Here is a 16,361-nt window from a genome sequence, read left to right as displayed (position 1 = left end):
AGTGAGCGTACGAAGGACTGAGAACTTGAAAACGGGGCCCAGTTTCCCGACGTTCCGGGGACATCCCTCTGACAGCACTGTGCAGGCCTGGGCGCCGTGCCCGGCCTCTTCGGTGTCCCCGGTCAGCTCTGGGTACGGCGGCCCTGCACCCGGCCAGGCCTGGCCCCTCGCGGTTCCCCGCAAACAGGCCGCCCGCCTCCGTGCGCCTTTGTGGGCCGTCTCGGCTCAGCACACCCTTCTGAGGCAACAGCGGCCTGGGGGGCCGGGTGCTGCCCCCTGCGGAACCCTCCTTGGTTGCTCTGTGTCCAGGGGCCCTCCCTGGTTTGCCCTGTGCTGGGCCGGGACACCTGCCAGCCACTGGTGACAGGACACCCAACAGGACGGGAGCGTCCTCAGGAAGGATGTTCTCTCTGCCTCTGCTCACAGCGGGGCTGGGGACGCGCCTGCTGAGAGAGTGAGCTTCTGGGACACGGGGTCATCGGACTGAGGTCAACTGGGGGGGCAGCTGGGCGCTGAAGTTCCAGGGCAACGCCCACGCCGTGTCCTTTGCCCCGGCAGTGGCCGCGTGTAGGTTTGGGAGCCGTTCCCCTCGCCCTGAAGGCACCGTGTCTGCCTGCCGGCTCGGCCACGGCCACCCACTCCACCCGCGGCACCGGAGCCTGGGCCACGGGCTCCACCACACCTCCAGGCCACGGCGGCCACGGCACCAGGCACCGCTCGAGCAGGCAGAGCGGTAGGGTGGGTCACCCGACTCAAAGTCGGGGGGGGGGGGGTCGTCGGCACAGGGCAGGGGTGGGCGTGTGTGAGCCCGCCGAGGGGCCCCCCAGCCCCAGACTCCCGACAGGGGAAGTGACACAGGCGCGGCAGAAAACCTTCTGTAGATGTTTATTCTACTTCAAGTAACAAAACCTATGCAGTTCCGTGTTTTAATGTACAGTGATATAATACTTTGTAATATAAAATACAATTTACAGAAATTTCTATCAAGTAAACCTAAAGAAACACACTTGATTTTTACATTTGTGTATTTAAATTAGAAAAATTTGTTTTACATGTAAAAAAACCCTTCGCATCGTATGAGACGTTGGAACTTTCAGCACTCGGCTGCGGTGTCACCTGACGTTTGCTCTGGAATCCCAGTCCCTCCAAATCACTAAGTCCTCCGTGTTCTTACCATTTGTACGTTTGTGCTAGAAAGTGAAAAATCTGTAGTGATGTACGATGGAACAGACTCCAAAGAATGAATGAAATTCTCTCATTTTACACTTGCAAAAGTAAGTTTATGAAAATATAAAAAATTATCAAAGTGTATTTGTACAAATAAATTAGCAAGGTTTCCTCCCTCTCACGCTCCGGAAGTACCTGCAAATACGCCACAGAAGGCAGGCCGCCGTTTCAGCCAACAGCTTCCTGAGTTGTAGCTCTCTAACTACGATCACTGGTTTCCGTCCCAGACTTCGCACAAGTACTGTTCCGCTTTCAATGACAAACTCTAAAATGCATCACCGGACAGTGTAACCGTCTGGAGCTGGTGCCCTTTCCCTGGGACACAGGAAGGACTGCTCAGAGGGTCGGGTTTCACAAACAAAATGTTCCTGATCGTTCAAGTCCAAGTAACCCCCCTCCCCCCACCCTCTTTTTAAAGTACACTTAATTGGCTTATCTTCTCACTTTCTTTAGGCCGGTAAAGGTTACACCTTTTTCAATAGATTGCTATTTAAAATGCAACAATTTCTACTTGGACAGATGTTGCTTTCAATCACGTTTTTGAAAAAAAAATGTATAAGGTGATATATAAAAACTGAGCAAAACTAAGAAATGTTTTGTTTCCTGGTTGAAATTTGCAATTCAAATTTCTTTAGGACAAAAGGAAAATGCATTTGTGGGCTTTTGTGCATCTGACACCCCAGGGAGCGAGCAGAAAGCAGGCCACCCGCCCGCCCCCGAGCACTACACCTGTGACACCTGTGACAACAGCTTCTGGAAACAGAAATACAGGTGAGAGGTCAGCGAAGGTATGGCTCTAGGGTCCACTGAAATTCCCTTAAAAGTTACTAGACTCAAGTTATTGGAAAAGATAACTTTATAATTTGAAAAAGCAATATGCTTCTGTAGACGCTTTCCCATTTCAGTGATTTTAAATGGAAACATTCAGTTCTCAGTTTTTTTTTTTTAAAAAGCAACAGAATTGTAAAGATGTGAAAGTTTGTAAGAAACCACTATACACAAAATTACAGCAATCGTCGAAGTCCAGAACGTTCTATTCTGCATCGCAGTTCGTAGCTCTCTGCACACCCAGGCGCTCACCACGACCCGGGCGCCGGCCCCGCGGGAGCGTTGCGCGGCCGGCGCTAGGTCTGGGTGGCGGGGGTGGCGGCCCGAGGCGCCTCGGCTTTGGGGTCCCGGGCGCCCTCCTTGCTTTTGCTGCGGTCCTTGCGCTCCCGGCCGTGCTCGCGGGTGCGGTCCCGGCCGCGCTCCCTGCTGCGAGACCTCTCCCGCTCCCGCCGGCGCTCCCGGTCCCGGTTCCGGCTGCGCTCCCGGCTCCGGCCCCATTCGGCCGCCCGCTCCGGCTCCCGCCCTCGGTCCCTGTCGGCGCCGCGCTCCCGACTCCGGTCCCACTCGCGGCCCGGGTCCTTGTCGCGGTGACGGCCCCGCTCGTGGCCCCGGTCCCAGTCCCGCTCCCGGCTCCAGCGCCGCCCCCGCTCCCGCCGACGCTCCTCCAGGGCCCTGCCCGGCCGGCTCTCCGGCGGCGCGGCCTCGGGCTCCTCCAGCGGCTTCTCTTTGGGCCCGGCTTCGAACCGCTCCCTCTGCCGCCCTTCAAAGGCCTGGCTTCTGTACTCGTGGCCCTTGCCCTCGCGGAAGTCGGCCTCGGGGCCCTGCGCGGGCGCCTCTTCCCAGCGCTCCGGCCGGTGCGGCGGCGGGTGGCTGGGCAGCTCCAGCAGCGGCCTGGGGGCCGGCTTCAGCCCCGGGGCCGGCGGGCCCTGGAAGTGGAAGCGGGGCGGTGCGGGCTCGCTCTTCTCGGGGAAGGGCGCCGACCCTCTCGGCCCGCCGAACGGCAGGGGCGCTGGCGCCCGGGGGCCGGCGAATCTCGGGGGCGAGCTCACCCTCTGCTCCTCGAACTGCTGAGGCTGGATCCCCCTGGGCCCCGGCATGAAGTTTGGTGCCTGGGCTCTGGGTCCTTCGAACTGACCGGGATGCGGCCCCCTCGGGCCCACGAAGTGGCCGGGCGGGGGCCCTCTCTGACCTCCAAACTGAGAGGGAGGGGGACCTCCTCTGGGGCCCTTAAACTGTGACAGCAGAGGCCTCCTCTGGCCTCCGAACTGGAAAGGCGCCGTGCCTCTGCCCGCCATGAAGGGGGCTTGTTCTGGTCCCTCGAACTGAGAGGGGGGGCCGGCCATCTCGTCGTACGGGCCGTCCTGGAACTCCCTCTTCTCCCCGTGGGGGTCCTTCCGGTCTTCGAATTGGGGTGCTGCTCCCCTGGGCCCCCCAAGGTGGGAGGGGGAGGGGCCCCTGCTGTCCCCGTAGGGAGGGGGCCCGTGTGGCCCTGACAACAAGGAAGGAATGGGCCCCTTCTGAGCCCCGAACCTGGCTGGCGGAGGCCCCCGTGGCCCATCGCTATTGGAAACCATACTCTCCTCTGAGAAAGGAGGAACGGACCCCCTCGGTCCTGGGAAACTGGGGCCATGAAGCCCAGACGTTCCGAAAGCACGTGGTGCCGGCTCCCGCTGGCCCTGGGGCGCGGGCGGAGGGCCCCCCACCCTCTGTCCAGGTGCCGGGAGAGTGGCGGCCCCCTCGCCGGGTCTGCACTGCGGCTCCCTGTCTCCTTCAGGCTCGACGGTCGGGTGGTCGCTTTTCTCGGCAAACTGAGCGTTCCTCGGATCCTCGTACTGGGACGAGCCGAGCGCTTTGTCCTGAGAGGCACCAGAGAAAGGGTCCCTCCCGCCGGCAGAGGGGAAGCTCTGGGCGTCGCCGTGCAAAGGGAAGCCGGGCTGGAAGGCGGCTGCGCCGGGGGGCGTGGGCAGCAGCACCTTGCGGGCAGGTCTGGAGCCCGCCGAGGGGGCGCCGCCGTCCACGGGCGGCGGGACCGGGCTCGCGGGGGGGTGTTCGCGCTTGGGGCCGTCTGGCTTGGCCTGCGGGGCCGCCTCTGCACCCTCCTCCCGGGCCGCGGGCGGCCTGGAGCCGGCCTCACCCTCGCCGTGCTCTGCGGCCAGCCGCCGGGCCTGCCGGGGGTCCCGGTTCTGCCGCGGGTCGCAGCCGGGGCCGGGGCCGGGGCCCGCCCCCGCAGGGGCGCCGGGGAGCGCGGGCGGGCGGCACGCGACCTGCTGCTCCGGCGGGAACAGCTCGGCCTGGGGCAGGGACTTCGGGGGCGGCGACAGCAGCGCGTCGGCCACGGAGAAGTGCGCCATGGAGGCCCCCACGGCGGCCCTCTGCTGCCGGAGCGCGGCTTCCTGCTCCTCCACCTGCCTCCTCTGCTCCTCAATCTGCTTGTTGAGCTCTTCGATCATCTGCTGCTGCTCGACCAGGGAGGGGGCCGCTCCGGCGGCCGTGGGCTCGCCGGGCCTCTCGGCGGAGCCGCCCTTCCCGTCCGCACACATCCTGTTGGGCAGGTCGTCGATGGCCACCTTGGCCTCTTCCAGGATGGTCTCATCCTCCGGGTCATAGGCCACCTCCTCCCGCTCGGCCGTCTCTGGGGCCTTGTCCCCATCGGGGCGCCTCCCGCGCTCGAGCTGAGCGTCACAGGCTCTGTCGGGCCCGTACTCCTCTTCGGGGTCATACGGTCTGTCATCTTCCTCGTCCTCCAGAGCTCTGTCTCTTGAGAACTGACCGAACTGCTGGACGATCGGGTCCAGTAAAGGCGCCGCGGGCAGCCCGCCGTCGGCCGTGGCTTTGGGGTCTTGGTGGGAGGCCGGTGTGGACCCCACGGGCTCTCTGGCAGGGGGGTCAAAGGACTTCTTCTTCCCAAAGAGCGTCTGCAGGATGTGTTCCAGGGGCGAGGCTGTCTTCGACGTGGAGGGGTTGGCGGAGGGAGAGGCCACGGTGACGGCCGCAGTGGCGGGTGAGGACGCCGTGGTAGTGCTCGTGGCTCCTGGTTTGAGCGACGACAGGATTTTCAACACGGACGACGACGCCGGGGCACTGGGTGGCTCGGGCAGAGGGGGCGGCGGGGGAGGAGTCCCTGGGGGTGTGGTGCTGCCGGCCACGTCCCCGGAGCAGGCCTGGAGCTTGGGGGGTTTCCTCTCAGACTGCGGGGCTGCAGGCACTTTGGGATAGACAGAAGCCTCCGTTTCTTCTTGGGCCTGAAGTCGGGTCCGCTTCTCCTCTACCTTATCTAATTCTCCGGCACTTGAAGGGCGTTTTATTCTCTGACAGATCACCAACCCGAGGATGATGTTGGGGCGCGGTGACTCAAGACCTGAAAAACAAAACATTTGTGCAGAGTTCAGAATTTAACGTCGGCCTTTATTCTCCAGACGTAAACCCTGTCAAGGGCAGTGATGGGGCACGTTTCAATAGGAAGGAGGAAGAAACTCGCTGGCAAAACACAATCGAGTGTTTGAACGCTTATTGCAAACAAAAGACCCCGGGGCACACCGTTGCCTCCGCCGTCCAGCCCCCACGTCACAGCCACAGAACCCAGGGCCCAGTTCATGAGTCAAGTCATCCCAATGAGCAGAGCCTACGTTACAGATTTAAAGATCACACGTAATTAAAGCAATGGCATGACGGAGGAGGCCGGCGAGGCCAGCGTGCAAACGTCAGCATCTGCTGACCTAGAAGAGACGAAGCGTGTGCGCACCAGAATTTTTTTTTTTTTTTTTTTAAACAAAATCTTAGCTCTGTTCTTTTACTTGCCTCTCACTACACATCAGAAAGGTAACAGCCCTTCCTGGAACTCACGCACTGCGCTACGTAATTCAAGCTACACGTACGAATACCGAAGGTTCCATCAGGGAGCAGTTCCATGGCTTGTTTGCAACGACCCCCTCAGCACGTGCCATTAGGGAAGGTCACCCAGCTGCTGGAGTCACAGTTACAGTTAATGGGAAAGACCAAGCTGACCGAAAGGGCTATGATAAACACCCTTGTAGGTTTAGAAGGGACTTCTGTTAACATCAACAAGGGCCAAGTCCTGCTCAGTCTCTGTGAACACGGGACAGGGTGCTTAAAGACAAGGGCGGGGTGTTCCGTGAAGAGCAGGCCGCATAGGAAAGCTCCTGGGCACAGGATGGTTCTTAAAAATACCCATTTCTTAAATAAAAAAGGCTTACTCCGTCCTAAACTGTGCGTTTTATCAAGGGTGTTAATAGTTCGGTAACCACACTCACAATAAATCCAGAATACCAAAAGAGGGACGACAACAACAAAACCCCGCCACCCCAAGTCACAAAGCAGTAATTTTAGGGACAAATGACACACAAAGAACAAAAACTTATGTCACTAGCATATTTAAAATCAGATCGTATAAACTCAACTGATAACATCACCGTAGAATGTGGACGTTTATGCACGTGGTACGTATACATTCTCGACTTACTAAAAATCAGTAGTTTCCCTATTCCTTTTGGTTTTAAAGATGATCACAAGTCACTTGAAATAGTTCTCTGTGGGTGCCATTATACAATTCTCAAACGTCTGTTAACCTCCCTAAATTCCGACAGAGATGGGTTGATAGGTTGAGCACTCGAGGGTTGGTGGATGGCCCGTCCAGCCCCTGAGGAGGAGTATCAGGGGCGCCAGAGAGCTGGGGAACCCCAGCATCTGCGCAGACAGCATACTGAGACCCTCCTTCCCTCCCAGGTTGGGCCTCCTGCCTCATAGCTGATGTGCGAGAGCACAGATGTCCATTGAAGACATCCGCTCGTAACACACCAGGACCTCGCCATCACCTCAAGAGACATGGCTTCTAGAACGTCCTCTCCCTGTCCCCCCCCCCCAGCCCCCCAACAAAAGCTGTGTATCCAGGAAAGGAAGAGCCAGGCAAAGGAGGGAACAGACTGGAAAATCAGGCAGCCCACACTGTGCCACATGGCAAACGTTTCTGCTCAGCAGACCTGAGGGTTAATCTATCAAGTTCATTTCCTAATTAACACGAGTCAAGGATAACTTACAAGGGCACTCCTCTCACCGCAGCAGTTTACTGGACATCTGACTGCTTACTCAGACCCAGCCTGGGGTTTGGTCGATTGCTAACATGGCTACCTGGCCCTTCTGGACCGCGGGTCGGCTGGCTGCCAGCGGCCCCAGAGCCTGCAGACCTGCTCTGCGAGCCTGGCTCTCCCTGAAGAACCTGACACGAGAGCCACGGTGAAGGAATGCGCTCAGCCACGTGGGTGGGTGGGTGCGAGCCAGGGCCGGGGAGCCTTGGTGAGGGGGAAGTCCCCGGGACCTGTACTCCACGCAGGGAAAGCCCAACTGGGGCTTGTGGCTCGGGGTCAGGCCCCAGAGGTCAGTAAGCTGTGCATGGCAGGGAAGTCATGGTGTTAAACCCGGGGAGGCTTGGGTCTCAGTCCTGGCGAAGCGTGCCTTCACAAGGGAAACTTACAACGGGTGAATATGCAGACTAGAGGGCGATCACTACACCCCTAACCTCGGCAGCCCTCTGCAGATTCCAGCCTCTGCTGTCCTATTCATCACGGGGGAAGACGGTTAAGTCACTCAGCATTTACATTTGTTTTGAGAACAGCAAGCTCGCCAGGCACTGGCATCTAATTAAGTAGCTTTCAACTCTCGACCGGACTGCATCTGCACCTATCTGTAAACAGCCTAACGAGGATCGGTGTTAAGTTTTGAATTTCACCGAGACTTTATGCCTACGTCTGTTCTGAAGCAGTCGGATCTCATCACCCGACGCGTGTGTTCGTGTCACGGCTGCATTAGTATCTGAAGTGTAACTGGCACAGTATCTGAAGTGTAAACGGCAGTAACTTGACGTTCGTGGAACAAACAGTAAAATCTGCTAATCTAGTGGCCTCAGAATCGGCTTTTAGATCTTTACTGACGTGAGGGTGCGCCCCAGGTTCACCCGGGCTCCTGCTGCCACAAGGGGGGTGGCAGGCGAGGCGACAGGGGGCAAGATCAGACGGGTGCCCCCATCTGGGAGGCAGTAGGGGGCCGGCTCTCCTCCAGAACGCCCGTCGCCCAGCCAGGGCCCTCTGCAGGCCTGCCCGCTGCCGAGTGCTCCTCAGGAGAGGAGAGGGTGCGGTGGTGGTGACCGCACTGGCTGCAGCCCAGGGCACAGGGCTGCTTCTCCGGTTTTGCCAAATTCCTCCCTTCGTCCATCATTAGAAGCAGAGATGCCTACTTACCCCACCGCCCTTTGGAGGGTTGTTGTTAGGTTTGTAACTCGCAAAGCAGATGCAAACAGGCAACTAGGTGGGTGGGCGGGTGGGGGGTGCCGTCCCACCTCCAGAGGGGTGTCGGTCGGGCTCAGCAGGGGCGTCGGCACCCACGCCCTCTAAAGTGCCAGGGCAATGGGTCTCCGGGGTGTGTTGCACGGAAAACAAGCCCGGTTGGCTTTATGCGGGCATCCCTGAGTGCTCTTGGTGGGTCTCCAGCCTCAGCCTCTGTGGCTAGACTCACACCACCCGTACAGAAACAGTGGACCAACCCAGGGACAGGGGCATCTGCAAGGTCGTGTGCCAGCAGGTTTCTGACATGAGACCAAAACCAGGGCTTGTATCCAGGTGTGTCAGCAGCAGGGATGCCAGGGAAGGTGAAGGTGTGGGAAGCACACCCCTGTCCCCCCCGCCCCCCCCCACCCGGACACATCATGGGACAAAACTTAGTTTTAATAAGCCATCTGAAAGCTGACTCCTTAACCCCGGAACTATGAAAGTAGTGCTTTTACTCCTAAATCTGGTACCCTACACTATTCATTTTTTTTAAATGAAGACTCTCTTATGGTCTGAATCCATCAAGACAGAATTTTCACTCCTGCTAAGCAGAAACTACGTGGGAGTTAACAGGCCATGGTTCTTAAGTAGGACTGGTCCAGAAAGAGACTTGGCAAATACAGGGCAAGAGTATGTACCACCCCCAGCCCACTGCCACCACCACCACACACACGCGCGTGCGCGCGCGCGCACACACACACACACACACACACACACACGCCTCCGTCTAAGTCTGACTCCCTGAGACCCGTACGAAGCCACGGGGCTTAGCACACGTTTCAGGTGAAAGGAGAGTGCTGTCCGTCTTCGTCCAGGCGCTCAGAGCAGCACGGCCCTGCGCACCCTCAGCCGGGCTGCGCTCCCACGGCTGGGTGGCGTCGGCGCGTCCTCCGTCACGGCGGCCCTGCGACAAGAGCTACAAACGGTTCAAATTCAAACAAACAGTGACCAGTTTCTAGAAAATACTTTTATTGATTTCGAAGGAGAAAGAGCGATACATGGACTCAAGATCACGCTTGACTTTGAGGACAGTGTGAGCACAGCCACCGATTCACACCACACACACAGGAAAACCGAGGAATGCTTACCTGACAATCCTTCAACCCAGAGTTCCCAGCTAATTTAGAAAGCAGTGAAAATGAATACAGAAGCCGGCACCACGGCTTCACTCCAGGCAGACAGCCCTCGCCACTCAGCACCCGGGCAGGCGGTGTCCCTGCCGTCTACGGTGTGCGCCTCTTAGAAGCCCAAGGTCACCCAACAGGCGTCCCAGGCGCGAACCCGTGCCCTGGTTTCACTTGGGAGTGACGGGGCGCCCTGGCCTGGGTCCAGTCCTGTCGGGGTCACAGGGCACACACAAGACGAATGTCCAGCGTGCCCGGTCTTCCTTCCGCGTACAAGGCCTTGAGACGTGGAGAGCATCTGAGACCCACGTCCCCAGGGGAGAAGAGCCCTGTCAGCTCAGCTCGAGGCCACTCACATTAACGTCCCAAGTGGGAAACCGTCTGCTGGCCGAGGGAGACTCAGGCTTCCCAGGTGTCTTCTGAGATCACACTGTCAGGTGGTTAGAATGACACCGTGTGACAGAACATGACAACCTGGCATTTCTGGGGGACGAGTCACACAAATACGCACGGACGGAAACGTCCTCAGGAGCCGAGCGCGCTCTGGCTGTGCTCTGAAATGCCGCGTGGACACTCGGTGTGTGGGCTGAGGACGGACCGCGTGTGGACACGCTCTCCGTGGGTCCGGTCAGGAGCGTGGAGCTGCGAAAACACGCAGCACTGGCCAAGGGACAGGCTCACATAGAGTCCCTGGGTCAGGACGTGGTTTAAGCACCCTCTGGTGCCAACAGCCAGAGTCTGGGGAGAATCCCACGTCACCGAAACCTACTGGGCTCCCGAGCGCGGGAGGCGAGGGCACCTGTGATTTTCTACGGGAATAAAAGGGCTTTCCACAAAGGGAGCTCCGGGAAGAGCGCTGGTCGCTCCTGTGGCACCCTCCCTACCTCCACCCTAAGCTCCTCTTCACACCCTCCCCCTGCTCACACAGCAGGCCCCTCACCCAGACTGGTGGCTCCCCCGAGCCGCGGCCCTGCGTCCCGCCGAGGCCTGCGCTTTGTGCCCTGCTCCCTAGCGGGAGCATTTACTGGGTGTGTGACCTCAGGCCAGGGACAGCCGTGGGCAGGGCGGCGGCGGGAGTCAAGGGCGCCCCGGCCAGGCTGGGGGCAGTGCTGGCCGGACGGCAGGCTGTTCTGCTGAGGGACATCACTGCTGCCCTCCGACCAGCCTGTGCCACGGAGGACACTTCTGTGCCCCAGGAGAAACGTTCCCGCGCCCAGCCCCGCAGATGCGTGCACACGGGACACACACACCAGGACCCACACCCAGGCTTCCAAGCACACGCGCACACACACGCACACACCCACCACGAGGCCGGGACACACGAGCATCCGCACCCAGAGAGCGCCAAGTCATGTTACGAACACACGAGGCAGGTCAGGTAGATGACCCGGCCTGGGGCCAAGGCTGTTTCGCTGGGGAAGCGGATCACATACGCACAGATATCAATGGTAGGCAATGGCATCAGGAGAATAAAAAACATATGCTGAATGAGGTTAGGTTGAGAAGCCCTTAAAACACAGCTCTTTCAGGGGGCTCTTCGGGTGGTGCTGTAGTTTTGGGAGGGCGGGTGGCCGATCCCCAAGTGTGTCGGGGTGCTCAGCGGGTCGGGCGAGAGGCCCCACCCCGCCCGCCCCGCCCCGGAATGTCCCGTGGGGCCCCGGCCTCTCCACCAGCTGGGTTGCACCCACTGCGACTCCAATGGAGGGTCTCCTCTCCCATCCGCTGCAAGGAACCCGTGCCCGCCTAGCCACGGAGCCCAGCTCCCCACACCCCTGCCCAGGCGGAGCCCCCACACAGGCCCCGTCCTGCTCATCCCACAGCAGAGTCTCAGGGAGGCTCATGCTCTGCGGACCCTGCAGCGGGGACAGCTTACTCTTGTTCAGAGGGAGGCTGGGCATCCTCCCCCCCCCCCCCCCCCCCCCCCCCCCCCCCGCCCAGCTCTGCGGACACCTGTGTCTGTGTCAGCCAGGATCCCTACGCTTCCGCCACATTCTCCACACGAGCTCCTACACTGGCGACTGACCGGAGGTTCTCCACGGGGCCCGAGAGACCACTTTCTTCATCTTCGCCTCCAGGAGCACAGGACGGCGATCCAGGGAGCAGGCCAGCACACTTCACACAGCCGCTCGCCGAGAACCTCCACCAAGGTTCTTGCCGCCACCCGTCGTCGGGTGGCGTCTCTCCCCCCCACGGAGTGTGGGAGGGGACACCCTAAAGTACTTGGTTTTCATGTATTTGGCAGTGAGGTGACTCAATGCAGCGTGCCAGCAGACACGTGGCCCCGCGGTCACAGACACCCACCGCTACCGTCTGGGGCCTGCTTCTGACACGTAGGGACCTGGGCCGTGCGTGTGGCGTGGGAGGCACACTCTGGCCGAAGCAGCCCCGCGGGGCCCCGCTACGGTTTAGGTGGGGAGGGTCCGGCGCGTGGCTGTGGCGGGAGCGCCTGCCAGGACCGGTGACGGGGCCAAGGGTACGGAGGTGCCAGGTCCGGGCGGCGCCAGCAATGGCCCGGCGCTCGGCCGCTGCCCCCGGAACAAAGCACCTCAAAAAGAGCCCACCGTGCGTCAGATACGGTGCCCTGCGGGCGTTCTCAATCCTTTGGGGACTTCATGGCCAAGGAGACACTTCAATGTGGGCGCCTTCTGCCAAGTGTGCGGCTAGTCACGTGCCCCTCCCAGCCCGGGTGCCCCTTGGAATCGCCCTCAACCCCTTGACAAGTCTGAATCGTTGGGTGTTTCGCTTAAGACTAATTTGCAAGTAATCCTCCAAAAGCAGAACTTTGTAAGGAACGGACAGACAGAGCTGCTCTCCTGCGTCTCCTGGGAGGGAGGAGAGGAACCCGCCTGGCGCGCGCGCAGCTCTGAGCTGTCGGTAAAGCGCAAGCACCCGCGAGCCCACGTCAACGGTTACCTTCCTCTGCGGCTCTTCTGCGCTTCCATGGGCCCGAGGCCATGACAGGGGTTTTCCCCTCTGCGAGCCACTTGCTAAGACAGTTCGTGCCAGCGGTGAGGGTATTTCTGGTGCACCCCGCCATCCCCGGGACCCCAGAGGCCGAGTCCTATAGCTCAGCACGGCTTCACCTGCATTCAGCGCTCTTGCCGCTACAAAGCCTGTGAGCAGCTCGGGAGGACGTGGCGTTGGCGGGAAAGGGACGTGTGGGATCAGGCGTCACCACTCAGAAAACTGGCGCTTACCTGGTCCCTCAAAGGGCAAGAGTTTGGATGGAACAGGGTCCTTGGCGCTCAGCGGGATCAGGTAGAGGTCCTTGACGTGCCTGCTGTTATTAGCTACGACACCGAAGCGGCCGCGGCTGCTAAAATAGGAGTAGAGAGAGATATAGGCCACCTCCTCCTCCTCGGTCGCGGGGTGGAAGCGGATGAGACACAGCTCCTGCGGCACAAACAGGACGAGAGCACGTTGGCCTGCGGTTACCGGAGAAGGCGTCCGCGCTCAGCCTGCACCTGAACCTCACCAGCAGTCTCACAGGAGAGGGACAAGAGCTCCCCGGACTCGGTTCCCACGGCCCTGCCGGCCCGCACGTTGGGACAAATGCTAGGGACGACACGGTGTCCAGGATCAGGCTGCTGGACTCCAACCCTGGTCTCGGCAGGAATCTCAAGATCGCGCCTATTCGTAGCCCCACGTCCTCGAAACAGCCCCTCTCGTGGTGTTCTCGCACCGACACATCATCTGCTGTGAGGACAGTGGTCCCGATCACCCGGCCGTGTGATCTACACGAGAGCCAGGAAGGCTCAAGGAGCCCAGAAGGTCTGAGCCCCGTGTGGAGCCTGAGGGGGAAGGCAGCCCTTTCCCCTGCACGCAGCCCAGCAGCAGCCGCGTCTCAGGGGCTCACGGCACCCAGGCCCCCCCCAGAGTCCAGGCCTCGAGCCCCAGCAGGGTCACCATAAAGCACCCGCTGGCTTCCTCGGTCACAGAAACAATGAGGAGACACGGCGCCTGTATTTCTAACACCGCCCAGCATCCATTATTAAAATTACTTGTAATAAGACTGCCATCACTGTATCACCCAAACACACTCTGTTATCCAGCTACAAACATAATTTTAAACATTTACCTGGCAACGCTTAATAACTTATAGGCTGACGTTTCAAGTACTGACCCATCAAGATAAAAAGCGAAAGAGGAAGTTGCATTTGAACACACACCTTCCTCCACAGGTGCAGAGATTAGACTAAAGCAGGTACCTTAGACACAGAAGATTTGAGCTTGCCGACATAATCCCAGACCGTCCTGGGCGCGATCCTTCCGCCAATGTGAATCGTATCTGGCAGGTCCTAGACAAAACATACTTGGAGTAAATGACCGGTAAACCCACGGCACCCGGAGACGCTGATGCAGTAATTTCGAGGCATCCAACTACCTGAGACTCGGGAACAACCATTCCAAAGGAAACGGTCATAACAGTATTAGATGGTGCTTGGTTATCATCCAGGATTATGAGTCACCAAACATAAACGTGCTACGATGGCCTCCAGCCAAACAGGATTACGTTTTGCAAAACTCTTAGGTCATCTTTCGGGAACGTATGCGTACGGCAACGAGATACGATCCAGAACAACTTACTAGGCTGCTTGCGGAGGTCGCACACCCTAGCGCTGTTCGCACTAAGTCTGTGAAAGCAGAGCTGTTGTGCGTGTTACTGCACACCAACACTCACACGTGCCCGACCTCGCCTTCAGCTGGGAGCGCACGCCCTGGGTAAACGCCCTCACTGCACCAAGGGGGGAAGACGATGGCGGCTTCGTCGTCGATGTCGGGATGCCCGACTGCTCATCTCAGTGCCTGCCACCGTCCAAACTGCTTAACCTGCTGACTCGTGACAGCGGGCTCTCCCGTGCCTCCCGTGCTTATGCGTCCGGACACGCTGTGGAAGGCCGCCACCCTGGAGTCTACGTGGGGTCAGGGCGTCTACAGAAGACGCGTGCACGTACGCCTGTGCGCACACGCTCGCTCTCTCGCTCTCCCTCTCCCGGTTCTAACCTCACTGAGATAGTCACAGCACCCTGAGACGGGATACGCCTTAGTGACAAATTTTGCTACACTCTGCATGTTAATGAATCCTTTCCAAATGGTGCTGAGTCGAGACAAAAAGAGGGTCGTATCTCCTTCCGGAGGGGACCTTGACTCGGAGAGGCTGTAAAACAAAATCAGAGGAGAGAGATAAATCTTTCTTTCTGCACAAAACTTTTCCAAGGACGGACATCTTCGGCAATTATTAACAGCAAGAGCAAACTCCGCACGTTTTGGTAGTTTTTTTCAAATCAAGTACTTTTAACTGTGACGCGTTCTGGTCAAGAAAAAATAACGAAGAGGCGACAAACCCGAATGACCACAAGATCACGTTTCGGGTTTTAAGAGCCGCAGGTTTAGAATAGCGAGCAGGCAGCCTGTAAGCAGGCCTCCTACTGCCCGTGCAAAGCACCCAAGCACCTAGGCACAGCGGACTGAGCTGAGTGCTGGGATCCCTCCCCTCTGCTCCTTCTGTTGACCCACAGGGAACGCAACTCATGGCTTGCCCAGACTCCACGTGTGGAGCGCACCTGACGCGCGGTGACGGTGGCACCGGCAGGAGGTATCTGGGCTCGGGGGACGAGGACGGCTTCGCCAGTATGGACTTGGGCACTGTCACCGAGGTCACGGCAGGCTTCGGGACCTCCTGTCGGGATTCCGCTGGGTGGGCGCCGTCAGGGCGGGCTGCTGCAGGGGTCGCGACTGTGCACGACCCGCCTGGCGCGGTCCTGGGGTCTCGGCCAGACACCGTGACCGTGGTGAGCACTGGGCCCCCGCAGGTGGCCGGGCAGGAGGGGCCTTCCAGGGCAGAAGGCTCCGGGTGGCCGTCTCCCGGCGGCACAGGGAAACACTTTCTCTCCAAGCGTGCGTGCGAAGCAGCACTGTCCAGGTCCGGCTCGGAGGCACTTCCGGGCAGAGCTTCTGGAACCGCGTCATCGGCCGAGCTAAGAACTGGCTCAGGAGGAGCGGTGTCATACTTGGATCTCGACTCTTCCTTCTTAGAAGCGGACAGCTTTTGCTTTTTTGGAGCCGGTTCATCCTCCGATGACGGAACCTGACCTGAAGAACACGGGGAAGGCCTTCATGAGGAATCCCACACACTGGAGGGCACAGCTTGCCCACGAGTGGATGATTTCTTACGAAAAAGAAAAAGCCGTGAAGGTAGAGGCAGACACCACAACTTCAGAAAACCGCCCCAGTCTTCTGACTTGTTTCACGTGGGTCGGGTACGACTGCCATTAGGAGGACAGCGACTTCCAACAACAGCCAGTGAAGTCTCAGCTCCGAGGTTTCACGCCCCAAGCCACGCTCACCTGTACAAATTTTACAGTTCAGGTCGAACAGATGCGCCCGGTGCTGACTCGTGGTGTCTTTCAACATACTGCTGAAGATGTCAAGGAGGGGCGCGGCGCTCTGCTCGGGGACGGCTCGCACCGACTCCTGCTGCTCCTGCGGGGCGACGAGCGGACGCCTGAGCCCTTCCTGCCCACCCCGCGGCACCGGCACGGGACGGCGCGTGTGACGAAGGGCCGCCGGCACCGTGCCGGGCGACTCGGACACCGAAGCCCCTGGGAACGGAGGGGCTTTTACCCGACCCTCGCAAACCCCGGGAGCCCCAAACGCTTACGTCTGAATCGGACACGGGTGGCGAGTCCTCCATGTTGGGCACAGCGTCCCGTTTAACGGTGGTCTGTTTACTGTCACCGTGCTGCTTATTTCTGGACTCCATCGCCTGACACGAAAGGGACACAGAGCCTGAAGCCCTGCCCTGGAGGGCTCGCTCGTGCCTCGCCCAGCAGCCGCCCCCGGG

The 16,361-nt window shown here is 59.5% G+C and overlaps 1 protein-coding gene across 4 annotated transcripts in view; it reads right to left on the bottom strand.

Moving 5' to 3' along the window:
• Positions 1 to 868: 868 nt before the first annotated feature.
• The window catches only part of DIDO1 (death inducer-obliterator 1), a 50,764-nt gene continuing 35,271 nt past the window's right edge, over positions 869 to 16,361 (bottom strand). For all 4 annotated transcript variants that reach the window (XM_030309214.1, XM_030309213.1, XM_030309215.1 and 1 more), the window contains 7 exons: positions 16,179 to 16,283; positions 15,865 to 16,000; positions 15,082 to 15,610; positions 14,522 to 14,675; positions 13,726 to 13,815; positions 12,715 to 12,910; positions 869 to 5,413 (listed from right to left, as the gene is read on the bottom strand). In XM_030309214.1, the coding sequence (XP_030165074.1) occupies positions 2,352 to 5,413; positions 12,715 to 12,910; positions 13,726 to 13,815; positions 14,522 to 14,675; positions 15,082 to 15,610; positions 15,865 to 16,000; positions 16,179 to 16,283 (4,272 nt within the window). In that variant the 3' untranslated portion in view covers positions 869 to 2,351. The remainder of the gene's footprint in view (positions 5,414 to 12,714; positions 12,911 to 13,725; positions 13,816 to 14,521; positions 14,676 to 15,081; positions 15,611 to 15,864; positions 16,001 to 16,178; positions 16,284 to 16,361) is intronic.

Source organism: Lynx canadensis, chromosome A3 (assembly GCF_007474595.2).
Source record: "Lynx canadensis isolate LIC74 chromosome A3, mLynCan4.pri.v2, whole genome shotgun sequence".
Lineage (NCBI taxonomy): Eukaryota > Metazoa > Chordata > Mammalia > Carnivora > Felidae > Lynx > Lynx canadensis.
The sequence above is the reverse complement of the archived record's forward strand: the minus strand, read 5'-3'. Positions and strand labels throughout refer to the sequence as shown.